The sequence below is a fragment of the Schistocerca piceifrons genome, chromosome 6 (assembly GCF_021461385.2).
Source record: "Schistocerca piceifrons isolate TAMUIC-IGC-003096 chromosome 6, iqSchPice1.1, whole genome shotgun sequence".
NCBI classification, from domain to species: domain Eukaryota; kingdom Metazoa; phylum Arthropoda; class Insecta; order Orthoptera; family Acrididae; genus Schistocerca; species Schistocerca piceifrons.
The window spans coordinates 23575154-23596020 of NC_060143.1; the positions used below are offsets into that span (position 1 = coordinate 23575154).

Here is a 20867-nt window from a genome sequence, read left to right on the forward strand (position 1 = left end):
GCTGAGGGAGTACTAAAGGTACTTCCTGAAAGATGTATTATTGCAAGTACCAGTAAAGTACATATGTTAAAAAAATGAAGTATTATAACAACACACTGCAAGCAGCATTCCTAAAACATTCTTAAGCAGTATAGTGAAAAATGTAACAACAACAGATAACGAATAAATGCGGATACCCCACGTTTAAGTGCTATTTTATAAGCAAGAAAATGAATACGGTAAGATTACTAGACGCTACCCCCCTAGAAGATGCTAATGAAGTGTTACGAAATAAGTTGAAAAATCAAAGGTATTAATATCGTTCCGAAACGGACACAGGTCTTAGCACTTAGATACATGTCTGTATAGATATGGATAGTATGAAATTTACCCTGTCTTCCTTTTCCAGCTTCTGCTTGTCAGGGACATTCTTTCAGTGGCGAGCAGCTTCACCTAGGCTGAAGTCCTCTAAACAAGTACAATATGGTACAGCTATATTCACGGTCTGGTAATCGAGGCATTTCCTCGAAGCACTAGTCAAGTTCAAACTTTGAGAATTTTCTTCTGCGCTTTGTCGCAAATCTTTCTTGGAGTGTAAAATTGTTGGAATGTGTTGCACGAATACGGAAAATCTGACGGGAGTTGGACTTCTTGATGGCTGTGCGTGTACGGGCAGGTCTAATTATGCTCTGAAATAGATCGCGATTTGTCGGCCTGGAAGCTCCAATTGTCGGCCGCGGTGGTCTAGCGGTTCAGGCGCTTCAGTCCGGAACTGCGCAACTACTACGGTCGCAGGTTCGAATCCTGCCTCGGGCATGGATGTGTGTGATGTCCTTAGGTTAGTTAGGTTTAAGTAGTTCTAAGTTCTAGGGGACTGATGACCACAGATGTAAAGTCCCATAGTGCTCAGAACCATTTGAACCATTTTTTTGAAGCTCCAATTGTAAGACTGCGCTAGCATCTTTTGATCCTCTACTTCCCACCTGATATTCCAAGACCGGTAAGGTACTGCGACACATGGTTACAGGCAAAAGAACTTCACGAACGACGCTCGAACCAGGCGCGTCAATAGAGAAGCGCAGATTTTTGCCATGCCTTGGACTCGTCCGTCGCATTTCCGTCTCGGTACCGCATTCTGGCGCCGTTCTAATTAATTCGGGCCATCGATCAATGGGCGCGTCACGCTCATTACACCACGGCCTTCTTCCATACTTACTGCAATTAGTGGAAAATAAAATTCGTTTCCAAGTTCACTACACGAGTTAAACAAGTCGCATGAAACCATCTGACCGTTGCTATATGCAAAGAGATACATATATCCGCAACTCCCCGAGAATCTCTTGCAATGTCAACTTTTACGAGAGCACAGGTGACGGCTCCCGGCCGTAACTATAGACAGACGGTGCTCCAAATCTCGCGAGAGCCAATGCGTCGTTTCCTAGTGCTGCCACAGACTGAAGCGGTTCTAAGCACTTCCTACAATCAACGGGACGCTCAGAATGAAAAGCAATTTAGATCTCTGTAATACAGGACAGATTAAATTTAAATTGTGGGTCGCTGAGCTAACAGACTGGCGTAATCTTCCTGGGTTATCAATTTAGTAGTAGCTTCGTTCTGGTTTGACGTTTCAACTAGTCATCTTTTAGCTAAGTGAATATCGACGAGAAAGTCTCATTCGCATGTGAACTACTGATGATTTAGAATGATTGTTTACCATTTTGAAGGCTGCTTAAATTAGCTTCACCTACTCTGCATTTACAGATCTCTATCCGAGTTCGGGTTTAAACATACTTAACAATACTTTACCGGAAGTAACTATGAATACCTAGGAGCAGAGGGAAAGGGATAGGGCGAGGGCAACGACAAAAGTACTAACGAGATTACGACACAATAAAATACAGTCATCTTCATCTGCATTACATTAATGGAATCATTCCGTCGATGTGTTAGAAACCGAAACCACACGACGCCGACAACCTTCTATTCATCAACGCTTGCTCAAAACTAAGCCGCGTAATTCGTGTGTACCTTCCGACTGATATATCACCAGCAAAGATCGCAACTATGTGCAGCAGAGTTGGCAGTGTTCCGATATCCCACACGTCGTATCCGGCTTTGCCTTTTCCTCTGCAGTCACCGCTTTCAACAGTTTCACGTCGCCAAGAACTATTGGGATCTTATGAATCCCTTTTATTTGTGTTTGTTTCAACATCGTAAGGGCGCTTAATATCCACCGAAGTTATAACAACCTCATTTGTCTGGAGATGTCCTTTCAGTAAAATAAATTTGTATTTAGCTGTTCTATAGAGAAGTCCACCCCCGGTAGCTGAGTGGTCAGCGCAACAGAATGTCAATCCAAAGGGCCCGGGTTCGATTCCCGGCTGGGTCGGAGATTTTCTCCGCTCGGGGACTGGGTGTTGTGTTTTCCTAATCATCATCATTTCATCCCCATCGACGCGCAAGTCGCCGAAGTGGCGTCAAATCGAAAGACCTGCACCAGGCGAACGGTCTACCCGACGGGAGGCCCTAGCCACACGACATAGTAATCTATAGAGAAGGCATTTTGGAAACTACTCAGACTTATAAGACTTGCAGATTTTAAAACAAGTTATATCTAGTTACACTTAGAAATGTTCATCTATTGAGCAAGAACGAACAAATCCGCGATATTTCTGAGGGAAAACGTACTGTATGCTAGTCAAAACAATAGGAAACATCCGTGTCGCAGTTCACGGATTAAAAACGATGAATCATTTTAAAAGAGCCTCTATGCTAGTGGTGCAGAAGTTGCCTAATATTTTGTCGCTATTATCAGTGTCGTACCTAATGGAGAACTTGCGACTGCTTCGCAGCAACACAGGGACGAATTCGGAAGATCATGATTTAGGCGCCAGAATGAGACATCTTTTAAGCTTTAGACGCAATAATATTATTGTATTTTGTAAATTTGGTATATTATTTGAAATTTCCATTCTAGCCATGAGGCAAAATGGAGCAGAAGGGACGACTGGTGAAAATGAGGTCAAGGCAGCAGAGTGAACGCGGAACAACACGAAACACATCGACTCATTAGAGAAAGGCTTGGTACTGGACACGAATAGAGCTGTGATAACTGGCGAAGTGTCCTTTTTCTTAAATGCCGTCGACTGAGGAAACTGAAAAGGTATTATTTGTTTACACATAAGTACTGCGAAAAATTAACACTGAATAATGACAGGCATGTGTGTCTCCCTGTCGCGTGGCGGCTCGCCATTTAGTCGACTTGCGTGTCGGCGATGATAAAATGATGGGGATAACACAGCACTCACGCTCCGACGGGACAAAATCTCCGACCCGGCCGGGAATCGAACTCTGGCCACTTCGGTTGTAACTCAGCCACGCTGACCTTCCAGCTACTGGGGCGGACAAAATAATAAATGATATCGTCAATACTTCGCTGCTAGCTACTTATAAGGAAACGTCTAGCTTTTTTTTTAAAAAAAAATAAAAAAGTTGCATCAACTATTTGAAGGTATGAACATTACCAGCTTACAAGCATATTTCCCTCAAGGCTGAACTCCACGCAGGAATTTTCCTCGTTTCTTTCAAATCGGTACGATATACGCGAACTGAAGAACCAGTTTTCCTCGCCAGGAAGACACCTACTGGGTGAAGTGTTTGCACGGGCATCGCAAGCATTTTCGACTCTACGATCAAAATCTGCGTTTTCAGTTACCGGGGTCTACCATTCCAGCAATAGCTGCAAAAACTGTAGATGTGGAATCAACAGAAAACTGCTGCTCCGCTGCTAGCAAAGAAGTAAATCAATTACGAACTGCGAAAAACCTGCGTAATGGATAGTTAGAGAAATCTCGGCATACCGCAATCGACGAAACACAACGGAGCATACAGCAATCGAATTTCGGTGCCAAAAATGTGAAATAAAACGATATTTGATAGACGGCTGCTGTAGCCAAGTGCAAGTGCGACCTGCATTTACTGCAAATGTGCAAACTACATGAAATTCTAACTTCAGTGCCCACAGAACTCAAGTTGTCCGTCCACAGTTTGTGTGGACGAAGAATATTTTTAAAAATGTCGATTGTGCTTCACGCATCCTGTAGCAAGATCTTGAGGGCACAGATAGGAACATATTACACGTAACAATGAGTGGCCAGACAGTATTCAGACGACAAATGGATTCCTTTGTCACAGCACGATTATCGTAACACATTTCAACTTTGGGAAATAATTACCTTACATAAATCTGTAAAATTATGTGGTAGTGACATTTCTACCTGAACTTAAGACAGAGAATCTCGGATATTAAAATACAGTCTAAGAGGTGTGATAAGCGACAATGAAGACAACTGCACAGTCTTTTCGTATCATATAGACATCGCGAACTGTGAGCTAGAACAAGACTGTTGAGTAACTGCAGCTATTAATACTACTGAGTAAGCACGACCGGTTAGTTCTGCGCAAATGCTGTCTTAACTCGCGGACACAAGATCCGTTCTTCCCGGCTTGTTAGCGGCCGCGCGATGACCACGTCCCCGCAGCTAAAGCTTGTCGTACCCTCAGTCAGGACCAGTCCGGCGAGGCGGGCGACAAGAAACTAGCCACAGAGGGCCACAGCAGGCACGGGCGCTGCACGCGTCACTGGCAGCCCGCCGCGCAGAGCTCACCACCAGGAGGCTCTGACGTCACCGCCGAACTTATCTAATCTGGCGACTACAGCAACTCCCCTCCCGCCCCGCGCATCCAATCCCGTACCAAGACGCCAAGAAGTCTTTACGAACGAGTGACGGGCGTTCGCTGCTGGTAACAAAATACACTTAAATTGCGATTCGTGTCACAGCGCCACTTTTTATAAATTATCATCTCGATTATACAGGGTGTTACAAAAAGGACGGCCAAACATTCAGGAAACATTCCTCACACACAAAGAAAGAAAATATGTTATGTGGACATGTGTCCGGAAACGCTTGCTTTCCATGTTGGAGCTCATTTTATTACTTCTCTTCAAATCACATTAATCATGGAATGGAAACACACAGCAACAGAACGTACCAGCGTGACTTCAAACAGTTTGTTACAAGAAATGTTCAAAATGTCCTCCGTTAGCGAGGATACGTGCATCCACCCTCCGTCGCATGGAATCCCTGATGCGCTGATGCAGCCGTGGAGAATGGCGTATTGTATCACAGCCGTCCACAATACGAGCACGAAGAGTCTCTACATTGGGTACCGGGGTTGCGTAGACAAGAGCTTTCAAATGCCCCCATAAATGAAAGTCAAGAGGGTTGAGGTCAGGAGAGTGCGGAGGCCACAGAATTGGTCCGCCTCTACCAATCCATTGGTCACCGAATCTGTTGTTGAGAAGCGTACGAACACTTCGACTGAAATGTGCAGGAGCTCCATCGTGCATGAACCACATGTTGTGTCGTACTTGTAAAGGCACACGTTCTAGCAGCACAGGTAGACTATCCTGTATGAAATCATGGCGGTGAATCGAGAAAGTACAGTACATACTGACGAAACTAAAGTGAGCTATACCATGGGAGTTAACCGTTTCCGGACACATGTCCACATAACATCTTTTCTTTATTTGTGTGTGAGGAATGTTTCCTGAAAGTTTGGCCGTACCTTTTTGTAACACCCTGTATATGGACCACTTATAGTGTAGTCCCTTCCGAATTGTTGGTATCCAGACAGAATGTACAGAATCTGCGATGGAATGGTAAGGGCAAATATTGCTCAAGAACAAGATGCCATTAACTGACACGCGCTTTGTACAAACTGTAGTAAAGCCGTATGCCATCGTTAGTTGTGAGATCCTGAGGGGTACGTTCAGCTGTCTAAGTGAAAGGGTGTATATCCTTCATATACTTTCCCTTAACGAAGTTGAGAGCTGTGCATCAACTATATCTGTTGAATGTAGATGACTACGTAAAGTGTGGTGTTTGTGTCATACGGGGTGAACATAAAAGGGATAAGTGCCAACACAGCCTAGTCCTCTTAATGATACTGGGTACTTACAAATGGCGAAAAATCGAATTTTTTAATGACTTTATTAAATTCTGTAGTATTTCCTGATTACATTGATACATACATTATGAAATTCCTTGAAGAACTGCAAGGCCAGGTAAGAGAAAATAACATTATGATAATTGGGGACCTGAATGCTCACAAGGGAACCTACCCATCGCAACCCCCTCAGATTTAGTTATAAGTTGGCACAGTGGATAGGCCTTGAAAAACTGAAAACAGATCAATTGAGAAAACAGGGAGAAGTTGTGTGGAACTGTGAAAAAATAAGCAAAATATACAAACTGAGTAGTTCATGGGACGTCAAGGACACTCCGAAGGCAGGAGCGCCGTGGTCTCGTGATAACGTGAGCAGCTGTGGAATGAAAGGTCCTTGGTTCAAATCTTCCATCGAGTGAAAAGTTTAATTTTTTATTTTCAGTTTATGTGACAAACTCTTATGTTTTCATCACATTTTTGGGAGTGATTATCACATCCACAAGAAAACCTAAATCGGGCAAGGTAGAAGAATCTTTTTACCCATTCGCCAAGTGTATAAGTTAGGCGGGTCAACAACATATTCCTGTCATGTGACGCACATGCCGTCACCAGTGTCGTATAGAATATATCAGACATGTTTTCCTGTGGAGAAATCGATTGACCTATGACCTTGCGATCAAATGTTTTCAGTTCCCATTGGAGAGGCATGTCCATTCGTCTACTAATTGCACGGTTTTGTGGTGTGGTCGCAAAACACAGACACTAAACTTATTACAGTGAATAGAGACATCAATGAACGAACGGACAGATCATAACTTTGCAAAGATAAAAAAAAGTAAACTTTTCACTCGAGGAAAGACTTGAACCAAGGACCTCTCGTTCCGCAGCCGCCCACGCTAACCACGGCGCTCCGTAGCTCACAATGTCCTTGATGTTGCCTATGTTGCGCATGGACTACTCAGTTTGCATATTTTGCCTATTTTTTTCATAGTTCCACAAAACTACTTCCTGTTTTCTCGATTGATCTGTGTTCCGTTTTTCAAGGCCTATCCAACATGCCAACTTACAACTAAATCTGAGGGGGGTGCGATGGGGAGGTTCCCTTGTCAGATCGGCACAGATAGAAATGGATATGAGGTGGTGATGGGCCCTTTTGGATTCGGAAGACAAAATGTTGATGGTGAAGAAATTCTAAATCTGTACGTAAGGAATCATCTTTTAGTGAAGAATACATTCTTCAAGAAACAAGATAGCCATAAGATTGCTAGATATGGCTGGGATGGCAAATCTAAGACAGTTATAGACTATATATTAACGAACAAATTAATTGGAGGAAAAGTAAGGGACATTAAAGTCATACCAAGTGAGCACTTGGATAGCGACCACAGGTTACTAGTAGCTGATCTAAATTATAAGATGAAAAGTTTGAATGCTATACAAAGAATGCTAAAAATTAAGGAGTGGAAGCTGAAAGAAGAAGAAAATAAGAAAAGTTTCCAAATTCTAGTAGCACAAAATTGCCAAAAACTGAAAGGGGTAGTGTAGAGGAAGAGTGGAACCTATATAAAACATCAATACTTAACAGTGCTTTGTAGATATGTGGCAAAACAAAGGGTAAAGTGAAAGATAAAGAAATCAGTTGGTGGAACGACAGAGTAAAAGATGCAATTAAAAAACATAATATGCCAAAGAAAAACATGGAGTTTGAAAAAAGAAATCAGAACCAGGAGCTGGTAACAAAAGATGAACACAAGGTGACAAGACGGGAGAAGGAATACCAACAAAAGAAACTCCAAGCAAAGAGAATTGTGAAAGAAGAAAATGAGAAGAGTTGGGAAATATTCACACAGAAAATACAGCAGGATAGCAAATGGAACCAAAAACTGCTATATGGGTTATTAAAAAGTAAATGGTCTGATAGAAAAGACATAAAAGTGATTGAAATAGAGGATGCGGATATTATCAGGGCCATGGAAGTATCAGAGAACAGATGAAGAATTATTTTGAAATCTTACTGAATGGGGAAGGTGCACAAGAAAATGATACATAAGTCATTGAATTAGAGGAAGAACAGGATCCAATCTCTTGGTTAGAAACTGAGAATTCCCTGAAACAGATGAAAAATGGAAAGGCGGCTGGAGTAGATTAGCTGATAGCGGATATGATTGAAGCTGCAGGAATCCATGGAATACAATGGTTACACCAGCTGCTGGGGGCAATATGGAAAGAAAAGAAAGTGCCGGATGAATGGAAAAAAGGAATTATAGTACCATTGTTCAAGAAAGGTAGTAGAAAGAAATGAACCAACTACCGAGGAATCACACTGCTTTAAAATAATGGAAAAGGTCATAGAAAAAGGATTGTGGAAAATTCTAGAACACCAATTAGAGGAACAACAGCATGGTTTCAGAAGCAATAGGAGAACAATAGATCTCATTTTCTCCCCCCGTCAGTTAATGGAGAAATATTGGGAAAAAGAAAGGACTTGATAGTAGTACTCACGGATTTGGAAAAAGCAAGGTGATTTGTGAAAAAGTGACTCTGAAAACAATTCACTGTGGCGGGGGTGGGGTGGGTGGGTGGGTAGGGGGGGAAGAGTCTTCATTTAACTTCAATGATGGCCTAACAAGCATGGAAATTACGAACATGCTCGAACTTGAGATTGAACCAGCCTGTTACAACTTCTGTACAAAATCAGATGAAAAACGTATAGGCAAGCACAGCAATGGATGACACAAGCTGCCAAAGAGGCCAGCAGGACCATCATAGCCACGAAGAAGGTAGAGGGGGACCTCCTCCTGGATCTGGAAGGACTGCTGTATGGTACAGGAATTGCTGATTAGGGGTATATTTAACTACAAAAGATGTGACCCTAAACTTTAAATGCATTTGGCTTGAAACTGTATTTTTCAAATTGGCAGGAAATGTAACAAGAGAACGGTACAAGCAATTTTGTTTCGATTTTGATACTGGCATTCTAAATTTTGTACAAACATAATATTTTTCAATTATCCTATGTCTACTGATAGAAAATAAATTGAAAATGACTCATAAAAATTATTTTGTATTTTGTTGTAGGTCCAACAGGAGGGCTTCGGGAATTGCTGCTGATGACCAATGTTCCAGCTGCAATGAGTCTTCCACCTGGTGCAGCAGTTACAGGGAGCATCCAAATATGGACATAAAACCAAATTATTAACCATTTCGTGGGCGCATTTTTTTTTTTGTAGCAACTCAGTGAAAATAATTTTTTTTCTATCCTATTAGACTTGTGATCAACTGACTATATTTTTCAATAATTTTATTTTTGTGATTTAGGACCAAAAACTATGGTGGTACATAGATCACCACAGCAACTTTGTGAGCAATTAAAACTATAGTGGTAAATGAATTTCCCTCTTTCCTTTTGTGTGCTGTTATGTGTTGCCATTGCACGCAAAGAGATAATGAACAGTGTTTTCTGTATTAAATTTTTGTTTTCTTTTACTTTAGTTAAAAAGTTTACTTACCACAATGTGAAAACAACCCCAGAAACTTTATCACACAATAAAGGTATGAGCTGATACAGATCATAGTAATGTATATTGCAGAAGTGAAGCATAGTATCCTGACAACAGTAGTTATCCCATGACAAACAGAAACTGATTGTTGTAGCAGCTTTCACAAACCCTGCACAGTGTAGTAGCACAAGATGTCATGCATAGGCGGAGGTGGTAGGACATATTCCCAAAATCTTTGTGATACCCTAAGTTGGAGGGATGTATGCTTCCCAAGGGCCACAAATGACAGATTAATTTTGTGGTAAGCATATTTCCAAAGTCCATTCCAGCAACTACTTTGGTGGCAAACGTACTTTCCAAGAACGACTAAAACACCATTGTTTGGTGGGATATATATTTCCCACAATCCTGAAGGCTATATTTCATGACACACAGAAACTATACATGGTGTCACTGGATGCCAGGAGCTTACAGAAGTGGTAACACATATTGCCTTAAACACTGTAAGGAAATACATTTAGTGGGAGGTATATCCCCCATGACCCACGAAAGGGTTAAACACAAAAGTGTAAAGAATAAAAGTATATCATCAAATACAGCATTTTGTTTTACTTGGTAGAAAGAAAGTCACAAAAATCATCTAGTTTTCATGTTTTCAAAGACGACTGCCCCATTAAATGCACTATCTAATCAAAAATACCGAGCCACCCCTATGGAATGTGGAAATGTCCACTTGGTATCATGAGCGGCAGACTTGCCAGTATAAAAGGTGGGCAGTATTGTGTTGTTAATAGAGATGCGTAACAGGGCAGTGAATCATGGACTAGTCATTGGACATCACCTGAGTAACAAACCCATCAGGGATATTCCAATTATTTTAAAACTGTCCAAGTTACTGATAAGTGATGATTCTGTGAAGTGGAAATGCAAAGTAACAACCACAGCTAACCCATGACCAGACAAACCTCATGTTCTGATGGACAGGGGCAGTAGTGGAGGTAGTTGTAAAAAACACGAGACTGGAGAAAGGGATTACTCATCAGTTTCAAAGTGCTACCAACAGTCCAGCTAGCACAATGATTGTGCTTAGGCAGTTAAGAGAAATGGGGTACATTAGTCGAGCAACTCCTTATAAAAGATACATTTTTGTAGTCAATGCTAGTTGACACTTGAGGTAGTATAAATAGTGATGTTACCAGAGTGAAAACAAGTGATTTGTAATGATGAGTCACACTATACTCTATGGCAATCCGATGGAAGGGTTTGAGTTTGGCGAATGTCTGGAGAATGTTGCTTCCTCCATCATGTGTAGTGCTCACAGTGAAGTACAAAGTAGGCGGCCTTATGGTACGGTGACATTTTTTGTGATTAGGGTGTGGTCCCTTTACTGCACTTAACAAAATGCTCATGTGGAAAGATAGGAACACGTTTTACAACATTATGTACTGTGTACAGTAGAGGAACAGTTTGGAGACAATGACTGTATCAGCACAAAAATGCGCATTGTCATAAAGCACAATCTGGGAAGAAATGGTTTGTGGAGAATAACTGTTCTGAAATGGACTGGTCTGTCTACAGTTCTGACTTGAACCCTATGGAGCACCCCATATTAATGTTCACTAATATGGTGTCTGAATACTTATCCTTTTGTAATATCAATAAAAGTGCAAGAATGTCAAGGGTCTCCAATTGACAATGAGGCACTGTAATATTAGAAATCATTTATGCTTGCCTCAATGGGCAGAACAATTTTCTCTTTCCTTAATCATCTGCATTACAGAATTTAATACTTCCAGATATCTTATTGACTGCAGGTTTATCCTGTATACTTCTTCAGTGATTACGGTTATAAATATTAATTACACAAAGTACTGCTAATAGTTCCAATTCCCTGACTGACCGATCTCAAAAACCTTTTGTATAATAATCAATACTATTGTTGAGATATAGTCTTATTTCTGTTTGTGCTTCTACGGAATGAAGGCAGTCTGGCTTAAGGGAATGTAGAGAGTGGAGAAAGAATGACACAACCTAGAAGGGTGAGAGAGTACATTCACTTGTTCCTTGGTAACTACTGGCAATCCACGGATACACTCACCTCGTACTGATTAGCAGCTACAGTATAAATAACACACAGAGGTAACAGGGACTCACTAAAATGGATTATAGAGATGTCTGTGATTAAAAACACTTGCTACATTACTTATTTCTCAATTGACTCACACAACATAACAACACTCTGAAAGAGCCAGTCCTGACAAACTGCTCAGTTGACTGCAATTGAAAACAGAGGACAACCAACATGAAATGTGATTCGTATAGGCTTTTACATAATAATGAGAAGCAGTAGTTAGTATGTCCAATTCTATGAATAGATTTTTGCATACTGTTCTTGAATTTACTACAAACAAGTGTTATTATGAGCTTCTGCAGTTAAAAAAAAAACTTTCTCTCAGTTTGTGCAGTTACCCCAAAATATTATACTGAGTAACATAAAAAGCAAGCAATGTAAGCCAGTTTTATCCATTGTCACTCATTTCCAGAAAATGTAATATAGTTGTGCAGCTCAAATTTAATGATACTTAATCTGCATTATATCCTGGCACTGGTCATCTCCCTTAAAACTGTGATGCTCACTGCACCAGTAGAGTGGTTTATAATTGCTTATTGGAACATACAAGTACATGTCTCATAGAAATTAAATGTGATTTACAATGTTGACTACTACAACTAGTGTAGTGAAGCCTATATGAAATTTTGCAGCATCTCTATGAGCAACACATCCATTAAAAAGATTTTACTGCTTCATAATTATGCTGTTTGAAATTTAAATCCACCCTCCTACCAAGTTTTCATTAATACTCGTGAGCTCATCTCTCAGCTAACAAACTATGGTGCACACTACTTTACACATGGGAGAAAATAGGCCCATGAACTGATTCATACTGCACTACAAACGTTAGTGGTCCCACAGTTTTTTTAATGAAATATACATTTCTAATGAAACAAATGAATATTAACAGAATTACAGATCTGACACTGGAAAGGTGTGAAGCATCTTAACCACACATATCTTCACGTCAGCTGTCCTGCACTTCGCCAGGCATTATTTTGGGAACCAAACAACCAGCCAATGATAAACATTGATGGCTATATCTCAGTGTTAGTTCAGATGGAAAGGAAGATGGTAAAAATAAACAATAGATGTGGTAGCACCTCTTCTTGATAATCCATGAACTAGTTGCAAATCATCACAGTTGTTGCCCCTCTTAAGGAAAATAAGTAAGCAAAGTGGGATTTGTTGGAAGAGTATTTCATACAAAAAAAGGCAATAACTTTGATATACAACCAACCCCCCCCCCCCCTTCTGGAATCTGTAATGATTTCTGAGTTGTGGTTGGGCAGGAGCCTGTGGTCTAAGAGCACAACTTATGTTCTGCATAAAGTCACACTTATTTATATTTCGTTGTGCCCCCACCAATCTTCTTACAAGTAATGTCATGATGACGTTTATCAAATTCAATTTCGTCTTTGGTTCTACCATGTTATGTAATCAGTAAATATCTTTCAATTTTTGGGAAACTACATTTGTTTGATGGTTTTATTTCCACAATTACATGAGTTTGTGTTTCGGATACATATTTTTAAGTCACATGCAGCTGAATGTGAATGTCAGTGTGTGTTCAGAGCACAGGATACCACATTCTGGGAAATTCAGTTGTTTATTTCCACAACTATGTAACCTGTGTTTCTGATATGGGCATACAGTCCAATACGGTCTGCCAGGAAGCTCAATTGTAGTTGCATTTGTCAGTTAGTGTGCACTCTCTGCTGTTGATTGAAGATGTTGCATTATGGACATTTTTTTCAGAGCACTCAAAGCACTCTGTCTTCAGACCATGAGTGGCCTATTGGGACCATCTGACCCCCATGTCATCCTCAGTGGAGGATGCGGATAGGAGGGATGTGGGGCCAGCACACCGCTTTCCCAGTTGTTATGATGGTATTCTTGACCAAAGCCGCTACTATTTGGTCGAGTAGCTCCTCAATTGGCATCAGGAGGCTGAGTGTACTCCGAAAAATGGCAACAGCGCATGGAGGCCTGGATAGTCACCCATCCAAGTGCTGGCCCAGCCCGACAGCGCTTAACTTCGGTGATCTCACGGGAACCGGTGTATCCACTGCGGCAAGGTCGTTGCCCATTTTTTTCATAGCTCGATTGTATTCTCCAATAATGGTCATTGTGAGTTCTGTGCAGGTGGTCAATCAGTGAAGATATATTCTGCACGCTCTATAAAGGCAATGTCATGATCATGTTCACTGTTCATTATTTGAGAAACAGCAATGTAATAAGTGTTGCCACAGCATCATTGGCTAATCAGCTGAAACAGCTGTTCTTCAGGCTAGAGATGGTTCTGTGATGTTTCGGGGGTGTTTTTTATACAATGGCTTGAGTCGTCTCATTTAGGTTACTTAACTGAAGATTGTTATTTTAACACTCTCAGTTACCAAATGTTGCCCTTTCTTTAACATCTCTATGATGAATGTACTGCTGAGTGAGCAAGAACAGTGATGACGGAACTACATGTAAAGGAGACATTACTTCTTGCACCACAAACATTCTCTTTCCTGGTATTTGACGAATTCTCCAGTGAAACATATCTGAGACTGAAAGATTGTTGGAACCATTTTTATACATTCAAGCAAGGAAAACAAATATGTCAAGACCACACAACAGCAGACTGCTTGCTCTACATAATGGACCACACAAACATCCTCTAGCACCCTTTAAAATGGTATGATTATACGTTAAACATTGAAATGTAAAGTCTGAATTGCATCTCATCTGCTGTATATGATGTCAAGTGTCATTCAAACCCATGTCAAATGTTACTCTGATCAACAAACATCAAAAAAATTTTTGCGTCAGCCTGGTTCCCAGAACTCCGGAAGATAGACGTTAACTGTGGATACTGTATCGACACAGTCCCACCTTCTTTTCGCAGAGCTGTTTCTACAGTCATTTAAGTATTTTTGATGATTATGTCTTCCTCATGTTTGGAAGACGATTTTGAAATATAAATGGCAATAGCAATCTCAATAGCTTAAGAATGTCAGAATTATAGTAATTTACCACTGACACCTCTGCTTCTCGTTTGTGACTGACAAACTTTATTTTTATGTCCTCCATTTTCGGAACTGTTGAATTCTTGCGGATTTCATGAGGAAAAATGAGGCTGCAGAGTTTGTTCCCTTTTCTGTAAGTCTTGTGATGATTGTGTATCTGATACTTCAGGACATGTTGGCGCAATTTCTCATCATGCTTTGCAAGACTGCAATCCATCACCTGCTCAATGTGCACGATTTCAGCAGCTTAATACATATCGGGAGTGTCTTCAATCCAGAGCAGAACATAAGCATGCATAGAACCTCTAATTTGAAATTCAAAACAGACGACGTAGTCAATAACATATCTTCTTAATATATTTATTTTCAAAATTACATTGCATAAGCGCTCGGAAAAGCAATGATAAAAATAGCATGTCTCATGAACAGTACATTTGTCTATTAATGCTGTCCTTAAATCCAATATCAGTTTCTCATTCATGTTGTCACTCTCAGAGTTAGGAACTAGAAATGAGGTCCTAACTAGATGACCACTGCGATGAGATCGCTCAACACACTTCTCCAGTAACTTGTAGAAGAACCCATATTCTTGAAATACAAGCTGAGATCTGTGAGCTTCACCATGTTTCATGATTCAGATCCTGGTGTACTGATTTTGTTCCAGACCCTGACATTGGTATTCATGCACTCTTCCTCAACTCTTCTGTGAGCATACAAACAGCATTCCCAGAACCAGTATCAGTAACACAGAGGCTCATAATGTCCTGACTTGATTGAAAGGAAGCAGTTCTGACAATTAAATATCATTCCAATGCACATTTTTACATGCAAACTGGCTAAGCCTTGAAGAGATGAACTTTTCAACACTTCATTTATAAAGGTAGCGGAAGCTGTATGTGAAATATTCCAGTTTTCCCCTCAAATCACTAATTAAGTTTTAATTACACAGAGTTCTCTCAAGAAATTAATATCCCCCCCCCCCCCCTCCCAAAAAAACACAAAACAACTACACCACCCGCCGGTCTATATGATACCCTATTCGGACAAAAACCCATTGTGTAATTTGTAGGGAGCAGTGTTTTCATTAACCTCAAATATTTGAAAAAGTGTGCAAAGCTGTGACTCCTCAGATCAGTCAGCTACTATCTAGTTTCTGTGTTGTTTTGTACACTAAAGACATGCCGCTTTATGATGTGCTGTAAGCAATGGCCTTTTGTAAGGTACCAGGCTCCAAACGTCTGGATGCAGTGCCCTTCACCAAGTTTGACTGGATACTGGTTCAGCTGGATTTGCATTCACTGACAGCAGCAGATTTGAAATTGAAAGTCACTGACAAGACACAAAATTTGTCTCCAGCTCCATTTTATGATCACTCTTCTTATTCCATGTTGCCCAACTGCGAGTGGTACATCATTTCTTGTAGACACATTGGACAACCGGTGTCGATACACCAATAAAAGTGGGCAATTTCATTTACGGTGTGGTAACAGTTACTTTTTGTCACTCAGTTATGTTTCCACTTCGATATATTTTATTGCACTGATTTCACACACTGACTGGCATGTACACTCCAGTTCATTTCCATGACTAAGCAGGGGAGATTACAGGACAGCCTGGTACCAATTTGTGCTCTGTGTTTCAGATTACTAACAGCACATCTCTCGTGAGAACTGAACTCGAAGAGATAAACTTGGTTGGTAACAATCACGCCTACTTACTTCTATCTTCCATATCTCCAGCCAGCTATATGTTGTACACCAACCAGCTTTTGTCAATTCATGTCTGTAAGAACCAAACTCAAACTTGATTTTAACTTCATACTCAGATAAAACATACTGGTCACATAGTTTGTCAGCTTACATGACTGTAATTTGCAAATATCCTCATTCAGCATTTTTTTTTTCCTTCCACAAACAATGGGAATGATAGTTTGCGAGCGTGTGGTTTTCTACATAACTGAGGAGGCACAATACCTGATAACCTCAAAAAGACGACTACAGGAGAGATGCAGAACAACACATGCAAACACAAAACAAAATACTTATAACATATTTGCCCTTGACAATGAGACAAAAAGTCTCGAAATGCATTGTGTTAATCATGAAAAAATACATAATTAGTGCAGTATTTCAGTATTTAAATAACAAATGACAGCTGCAGGCTTTCAAAACCATTGACTATAATGCATGAAATTGAGTCAAACGTTCCTACTTCTCAGAAAGTTATCAATTTCAGTTAAATCAGCGCTTTTGTTGGATACTAAACATTTATTAGATAATAAACAAGTACCTGACAAGTCTTTTGGTGCCTGTTATGTACATATATCACACATAAAGTGCGAAAAGCCAAGGGGATATCCTACACTAACTTTTACACCTTAAAACGTTATTTCCCTTGAAAAATGTAAAAGAAGGGTATCACTGTATATCTTATTTGTGAAGCTACAAAAATGTTCCAAATAATGACAAGGTGCCACAAATATGATCCACAGAACATGTAAAATGTCTAAACTGTCCATTACACGAAGTTAAAAGCACAACAAGGGTAATACTTTTTGGTCACTATTTTAGCATGAGCAAGGTATGTAGAAATTTCATCCAACATCTTCCATTTTCTGCCAAATGAAAGAATATTTCAGTTTAACATCTCAAAGGTATCACCTAAACAATGGAGATTTGCCACCAGCCCCACACAAGAACATGGGGTGCATGGGGACTTTCGCAGTAAACCACACTGTGATTTAGAACGCCTCACTTACAGAGTCTGCCACTGAAGTTGGCCTATCTTCTCCATGAAGCTTTCGGGCCTAACTAAAGGAACCTGTAAAGAAACATGATTCTATTCTTTGGGTCTTCTCTGTTTCCTCTATCACTTCTATCTCGTACAGATCCCATACTTCCGAGCAGTAATAAAGTACTGGTCAACTTACCTCCTTTGCGGGTGGACTACATGTGCAGAAGATTCCCCCAATGAATCTCATTGTGGCATATCTATTATCTGCAATAAGCTTTACGTGGTCATTCCACTTTAAATTGCTCCATACATGTACTCCAACATATTTTATCGATATAACTGTTTCCAGTGATTGTTCTGCATGTGCGTGATGATATAATAATGTTTTTGCATACTTATGCACAAAATGCACATTTATTTATGTTGAGGGTCAAAATAGCCAATGTTTACACTAAGCATTGATCCTCTTCTGGTCTTCCTGCATTTCGCTCTAATTTCTAAAGTTGGAACTTCTCTTTATACAACAGCATCAACCATAAAAAGCAATATGGAACTTGTGAGTTTATACTAAGTCATTTGACTATATTAAGAAAATAAATGGTCCTACCAAAATCCTTTGAGATACACTCATAGGTACTTTAATGTTTGAAGATACCTCTCTGTTGAGAATGACATTCTTTGTGCTGTTTGCTAGAAACTCTTTAATGACACAGCTGATATGATATACCATTATAATATTCTGCAAAACTTTGGCATTGTTGAGCTTTAAATAAGTATTGAAAACAGCTGAATTACCCTGTATATAATAACAAAACCCTAATTTTCCAACAGGTAGCAATAATCTAACATCTACCAAACAAGCTCATACTGTTGTTTGTGATTATAATATGTTATTACATCAACTGTATCATACAATTAATCCTATTCCATACAAGTGAAGCAATAAAAACTGAGCATTTATATATTACTTTCTCACAGGAAAGAAAATTTGGCTTACAGCTGTTACCGAACAGGAATAATCAAAATGACAGGCAGCCTTTAATAATGATTTGAATAAGAAAACACAAATAGGAATCCCTTTTAATAGCAATACAGAAAGAATGAAGCAATACAGAAAGAATGACTGATAATTTGAAGATCACATACCTGCAACCTCTCAGTAGCTTTGACCAGCCTGTCGAGATCAACACTTCCTTGGACAGTCAGCAGTTCCATCATGTACCCAGCTTCTGCAACTTGTTGTCTGACTGTTTCAAGCCGCCTCTCAAAGTTCTGCCACAATGCAAAGCGGGCACGTAACATCTGCAGTAGCTGACCTTGCTGCTGCTCCAAAGCTGCATGTGTATCTTGTAGTGCTGACATCTGTCTTTCTACACCTTGTGGTGAGAGAGATAGGCGCAGACGTGAAGCAGGTATTGCATGCAGTTGTTGCCTATGTAAACAGGATTCTTTTGTCACAACAAATGTGATGGATGGAAACAAAGTAAACAGCATAAAAGACTAATTTGCAGACTATGTAGTCATTTTTGCTCACAATAGTACTGGAAAATGTAATAATAAAGGCAGTCTACTGTCTTTTGGAAATGAGACACTTAAAGTAGTAAACGAATTTTGCTATTTTGGAAGTAAAATAACTGATGACTGTTGAAGTAGGGAGGTTATCAAATGTAGACTGACTATGGCAAGGAAAGCGTTTCTGAAAAAGAGAAATTTGTTAACATCGAGTATAGATTTTAAGTGTTAGGAAGTCTTCTCTGAAAGTATTTGTATGGAGTGTAGCCATGTATGGAAGTGAAACATGGACGATAACTAGTTAAGACAAGAAGAGAATAGAAGCTTTAGAAATGTGGTGCTACAGAAGAATGCCGAAGATTAGATGGGTAGATCAAGTAACTAATGAGGCGGTACTGAACACAATTGGGAAGAAGAGGAATTTGTGGCACAACTTGACTAGAAGAAGGGATTGGTTGGTTGGATATGTTCTGAGACGTCAAGGAATCACAAACTTAGTATTGGAGGGAAGGGAGGGTAAAAATCATAGAGAGAGAGAGCAAGAGATGAAAACACTAAGCAGATTCAGAAGGATGTAGGTTGCAGTAGTTACTCGAAGAGGAAGAGGGGTTGATTTCTGTTGTACATGATGTGACATTGAATTAAATTCTGTATTTTTACACTATTATATGAACACACATGTAGCAACAGCATTGAAAATACAGTAGACGAACTTTATTACTACATTTTCCAATCATTTCACTATCTCAGTTATACCACGAATAGTTACTACAGCTACCATAAAATATTACTGTTCAAGGAAGACACAGCATACATGAGAACATAAAAAGAATCAAGTTTTACTGCTAATTATCACTACTTTAGTTATAATGATGAAGCACTGAAGAAAGAGTGTGTGTTTACCAGAAAGAGAGAGTGTACGAGTTACATCATAAGTAACAGAAAATGAAACGATGTGACTGATGCAGTACTTTCTTAGTTTTTGATTTGTTAGGACTACTACTTGTGATCTTTTACTAGGCGTTTTGATCAGGCACGTGAAAGTTGGAATACTCATTTTGCAACTAACTGTATCTCTTACTATAGATTACACAATTTGTATGTAACTGATGACAAATCACCATGTTGACGGCTGGTATACAATACATGGTTTTTTTTGGTTGAGTATGCCTGTATATTTCATTTCATTAAGTGTTCCTATTGTTAGCAGGTTTCATGGATCATTTGCATAATGAATCGTAATAATGTTAGTCATTGTATATCCACACCACAAATCATTTTGTAAATATGGCTACATGAGACTCAGACATGATTTCAGAAATGTCATGGAGGAACTTTCAGTTTTCAAATTTTAATTTGCTGACTGTCAAGACATATTATTTCACTGGGTACCTGATCAAAAATTTTGATTTCAGCATTGTACATCCCTTTTTCTGATAAAGAGCACCTTCATGTGGTGTAGTGAATGTCATTTTTTTCTTCTTCTGGTATTGTAATTATGTACACAATTGTTCTTTTTGAAATGCAGTGGATTATTTACAAAAATTTAATGAAGGAATATAATGTGAAGCAGTAATCACAATGCCTAACCCAGTAAATAGATGTCTACATGATGATCATGGGTGAGCACCACATCTTATTCTTACAGCATGTTTTTGAGGAATGGACACTTTCTTTCTTAAAGTTGAATTACTCCAGAACATTATTCCATATGACATTATTATATGTCAACTTACCATTTCCCTCCCCTCAAGATTTGCAACGATTTGAAATGTAAATGAGGTTGAACTAATTTGTTTTAGGGGTAGTAAATTGTGTTTTTTCTATTTAAAATGCTCATCAATATGGTCACCTTAGAACTTTGAAGTTTTCAACCTATTTATAATTTACTACGCATGTGCTACATTTATCATTGTTGTAATACCTCTATACCTCCAGATATGCAGAACAGAACATTTTGTGTGCTTTTAAAACTGAGTGACACCACTTGCGGAAAACCAGTCATTG

General features: G+C 39.6%; 1 protein-coding gene and 1 pseudogene across 2 annotated transcripts in view; both read right to left on the reverse strand.

The window, feature by feature from the left end:
• LOC124802693 (muscle-specific protein 300 kDa) overlaps positions 1–20867 on the reverse strand; it is a 601574-nt gene that overhangs the window by 27120 nt on the left and 553587 nt on the right. For both annotated transcript variants that reach the window (XM_047263634.1, XM_047263633.1), the window contains one exon: positions 18495–18780. In XM_047263634.1, coding sequence (XP_047119590.1) covers positions 18495–18780 — 286 coding nt within the window. The remainder of the gene's footprint in view (positions 1–18494; positions 18781–20867) is intronic.
• LOC124803718 lies at positions 13571–13688 on the reverse strand (annotated as a pseudogene).